At 29.0% G+C, this 4,530-nt stretch overlaps 1 protein-coding gene across 1 annotated transcript; it reads right to left on the bottom strand.

The window, feature by feature from the left end:
* Positions 1–3,726: 3,726 nt before the first annotated feature.
* LOC119679608 (uncharacterized oxidoreductase SAS2370-like) lies at positions 3,727–4,082 on the bottom strand. Its single transcript, XM_038092060.1, has 2 exons — positions 3,927–4,082; positions 3,727–3,841 (listed from the first exon to the last, which is right to left on the bottom strand). The coding sequence occupies exons 1-2, from the start codon at positions 4,044–4,046 to the stop codon at positions 3,797–3,799; spliced, it is 165 nt and encodes a 54-aa protein (XP_037947988.1). The 5' UTR covers positions 4,047–4,082; the 3' UTR covers positions 3,727–3,796.
* Between the last annotated feature and the right edge of the window lie 448 nt (positions 4,083–4,530).

The raw sequence follows: 4,530 nt of genomic DNA, 5'->3' as shown, positions 1-4,530 counted from the left end.
TGCAATTTATTATTAATAATGACAAACAGACTAGATATTTTTTGACACTTGACTTTTCCTTATTGAAGCCTTGAGCAAATCTTAACTGCCTTGATTTGGTAGGAAAATGCTTTGTTAGAAATGCAAGTAAAGTTAAATTTTAGTTAAATTATTTTCCTTTTTTTTAAGTGAAAGTTGTTCACTTTTCAACACCAAAGATAAAAAAAAATTCACTTTATTTTTTTTATATTTAAAATGTAACAAAAGAAACAAAGAATTCTAATCAAAATAGAAAAAATAGAAAATTTAAAATGCGTACAAGTTCAATGTTCATTCAAGCAAAGAATACTTGTTAAAAAAAAAAAAATTTATATAAAAAATTAAATAAAATTAACACATGTAAATTATTTGCTTTAAACGTAATTACACGGATTGATTAGAGACGGAATAGCAAAATGTGGTCTAGACGGCGTCCTTGACACGCATGAAAGTAGTTCAATAATTTTTTAAACAAAATTTAAACAAAAAAATATATAAATTTTTTAACGTGACAATAAACAAACTATGTTACACTGTTAAAAACGACTCAGAAATAAAACAATAAGAAAACAAGACTTTGCTTCCGTACACTATTGGCCTATGGCCTGACACTCTGTTACACCACCTCGCACAAAACCAAGCTCCGCTCGCACTTGGCACAAATAAAAAATAAAAAAAGGGGTAAAAATATTTCGTCACTTATTTCATAAATTGCAAGTAATTATTACAAATATGTTTCGATGATTGGAGTTTTTATATTGTTAACCTGTTCCAGTTCTTCGCAGAGCACTTAATGATTGTGTTTTCGCCTCGCCCTACCCGCACTAGACTTGACCAATCGTTGACACACAAATCGCACACAATTTCTTACTTTACTTTTTCAATAAAGCACAAAACGTTTTGCAATCTTTCAACTGCTATGCATTATTTGAAATTAATCAATATAATATTTACCTACTAAATATACCATACAAATAAATTAAAAATTTTCACACACTCGTTGAAAATTTTTAATTTATATTTGGTTATTTCTGTGCTTCTGTGATAATTTCTTTTGCTGGTTAACACGACGACAACAGCAACGATAAGGCAGTCTACTTGTTGGTAATATAGTTTATAAATGTCAGACAACACGACAATTGAATTATATTAGTTTTTATTGACTATAGTAAAGTATAACTATCTCTTTTTAACTAATAGAATTTTGCTATATGTTGAAAAAAAAGTTGGCACCAACTGTGTTATGCGCCATCTATAGGAATAATATGAAGACAGTATTTGTATAAAATCAAAGCAAAAATTTTTACGTTTTTTTAAAATTAAAAATTAAGATATTTAAATCACTCATAATTAGATTTATTACAATATTAAATAAAATATTTTAAATAACGTGTACGTTTTTGTATTTCAGATTGGTATAATAGTTGTATAAAAATTTTTACAATAATACAGCGTTACACTGTAAAAAATTTTATGTATATAAAATACTTATATTGTAATTAATAGAATTATTTTACATGTTAATAATTTTGTGACCAAATAATTTTAATAAGAAACTGATGATGACTTTAGACTAAAGTCGAAATATCGAAGAAAAATAAAAATTATTGAAAAATCAAATTGTGAATTCTTAATTTTTGTTTTTATTTTTAACAACAATAATAAAAAAGTTTTGACCAATTAGCCTATAAAAAAATAAACACTTATTAGAATTATTTTACCTATATATGAAGAAGAGAATTTTTTTATGTGGACTGGAAATATATTAGATTTATTATTTATTTAAAGGCTTTTGTAAATTAAATAAAAAAACACTAAAAAAATAATTTTAATGATTAGTTTATAAGGATGTTCAGTTTTAATTTATATTAAACTAAATTTTAAACCACTAAACAGCGTTCACACTGTGATAAATTTATATAGGGCTAGTCTGTACGAACAGACTATATAATGTAAAATACTACAAGTAAATTAAACGACATAATAATATAGGCCGTGTGCGAGTTGGAGTAAATTGAGGTAAAGTAAATTTAAAATTTCTAAGAATTTTTTGCACTGCACTTATGGAAATATTTATTTATTGCACTTATTTATTACTTTTGGTTAACAGATTTCAAGTTTATTTATTAAAAATCTTATAAAATTTTCACAATGGTAACACCTAATTTATCTAATTATTTCCTAATATACCCTACTCGAAATTCTGGTGAATTCGTTGCATTCGCAACAACATTCGCTGCATTCGCAACAACATTCACTGCCATACCGACATAATTATTCTATTTCTCTCAATTTACCATCAATTTACTCGAACTCTCACACGGCCATTAAACATAATTGTAATATTATTTTATAGGATGTTTAGATTTCGGCTTATCTTGCGTGAGTCAGCAATTTTTCCCAATGTTGGGTTTAAGATTACGGTATAAGCGAAACCACGCGGATTCGTAGATGTATAAGATACGTGGTTTACTTAAGAAGTTTCTCTATCACGATGGAAGTTGTGGCGATTGGTACTTTTGCATAAACCAATAAAACTACCTGTCCAACTATTAGCATATAGGCTGCTATGTATGCATTTAAAGGGTAAATCTTTCAACTGATTAAGCTGCAATGTATGTTTTTATAGTGTAGGTATTAAAATTGACTAAGCTATTTAAGAAAGTACGCTCTTAGCATATGCCACCTATCTTGAACAAGGGTTAGATAGCTATGAAGTCGGGAGGTTAAGAGGTAAAGTCTTTTTTTGTCATTGTGACATTTTAAGACGAATATATTCAGGTGTCCTTAGTTAACTAATTTTGAAAATGAGTTCAATATCTAAGTAGATCAAGTTAAACTATAAGATAGTCTATATAGTTATACACATTCCCTTTATGAATTGATTCGCATACTAACATAAATGTATTAACTATATTTTTTTACTGGGGTCCAATAAATACTCACCATTTACCCAATTAAAACAGCATTTGAAGCTCCATAATATAATTTATTATATATATAATATTAGAATAAAAATATTTCTAATAATTACATAAATAGATAATTTTATCTGGTTTGAATAATAGATCGAGGTGACTTAATTTTATTTACTACTTCTTGTTAGAAATAATGTATGACTACTTTATAAAGTTAAGAGGATCAAGTGCCTGTTTTTTCTTTTGCATCTATATAGTAATCTGTAATTACATTAAGACCGAAAAGTTTTCGGAAATTCTCATTTAAAATTCGCGCGCTGTATATTTTCCGATATTTTAAGTTTATGTAGTTTGGCAGCACTGTCCTTAATTACTATGCCAAAAATGAGCGCGATCTGTCAGACAGTTCGTTTACGGCAGCTGTTGAAACCAGTTCACCTCAGTAGGGCGTTGCGAAAAAAACAATGGAAAAAAATATTGAACAAAGAGTTTGCATCAAATTTTGTGTTTCGAACGAAATTTCGTGTGCAGAATCGTTGCGAATGCTACAAAAGGCTTATGGGGAATCAGTTTTATCGAAAACTCAAGTTTATGAGTGGTACAAAGCCTTCCAGGACGGTCGTACGACCGTCGAAGACATTTCGCAACGCACTACTGAGGTGAACTGGTTTCAACAGCTGCCGTAAACGAACTGTCTGACAGATCGAGCTCATTTTTGGCATAGTAATTAAGGACAGTGCTGCCAAACTACATAAACTTAAAATATCGAAAAATATACAGCGCGCGAATTTTAAATGAGAGATTCCGAAACTTTTCAGTCTTAATGTATATCTAATATTCTTAATAAACTTGTTATGCTATTATTCATCATAACGTCGCATAGCTTGCAGTATAACTTCCTCGACCTAATGAAGAGATTATAAAAATCGCTTATTAATATATATAGTCGTATATATATTTAGCTGAGTGTAAAACTATGTACGATAGTACCTGTACGTTATTCGGAGTTTCCAAGGCATAAAGCACGGCTTGAGCAACATCTTCAGGCTTCAACTTAGGTAAATCAGCTACAGCATGCGAATACACATTAAGAAAATCGGTGTCTACCATTCCAGGACTGATGCTCTATAATGAAAAGGAACATAAGTATTTAAATAAATTAAATAATAAATTATTGTTGTAAATTTATATAAGTATGTATATATATAGTACCTATACCTATATAGATATAAAACTAACTTATAAGTACTTTACAGTTCAAAAATTAAGCTGAAATTTTTGAAATCAAGGAATTCATTTTTCTTGCACAGTCTAATTAGAGACCTCACTGATACTATTAATATTTTTTTTGGATCAGTCCAGACTATATGACCAGTTGCTAAAAATTCGCAGTTTTTAGAAAAATAGCAATTCGTTGGAGTCTACCAAACAAGGCTTTCTGACTATCATGAAACGGAAACGCATGACAGTTGAAAATGAGACTTAGATCTCTACATATGACCCGAAAACAACCGATCAAATATATACGACAGCATCGCGTCAAAGCCATTTAAAAATATAGACAATGTTAACAGTTTTTTTCGACTAACGTGAA

The sequence above is a fragment of the Teleopsis dalmanni genome, chromosome 2, assembly GCF_002237135.1.
Source record: "Teleopsis dalmanni isolate 2A chromosome 2, ASM223713v2, whole genome shotgun sequence".
NCBI classification, from domain to species: Eukaryota; Metazoa; Arthropoda; class Insecta; order Diptera; family Diopsidae; genus Teleopsis; species Teleopsis dalmanni.
Note: the sequence above shows the minus strand (reverse complement) of the source record. Positions and strands in the feature narration are given on the sequence as shown.

Excerpts from the sequence above, each read along its gene's own strand:
- LOC119679608 (XM_038092060.1), bottom strand. The coding sequence starts at position 4,046 with ATGGTAGACACCGATTTTCTTAATGTGTATTCGCATGCTGTAGCTGAT. Across the intron at positions 3,842-3,926 it reads AAACTCCGAATAACGTACAG|GTCGAGGAAGTTATACTGCA; the intron begins GTACTATCGTAC and ends TCTCTTCATTAG.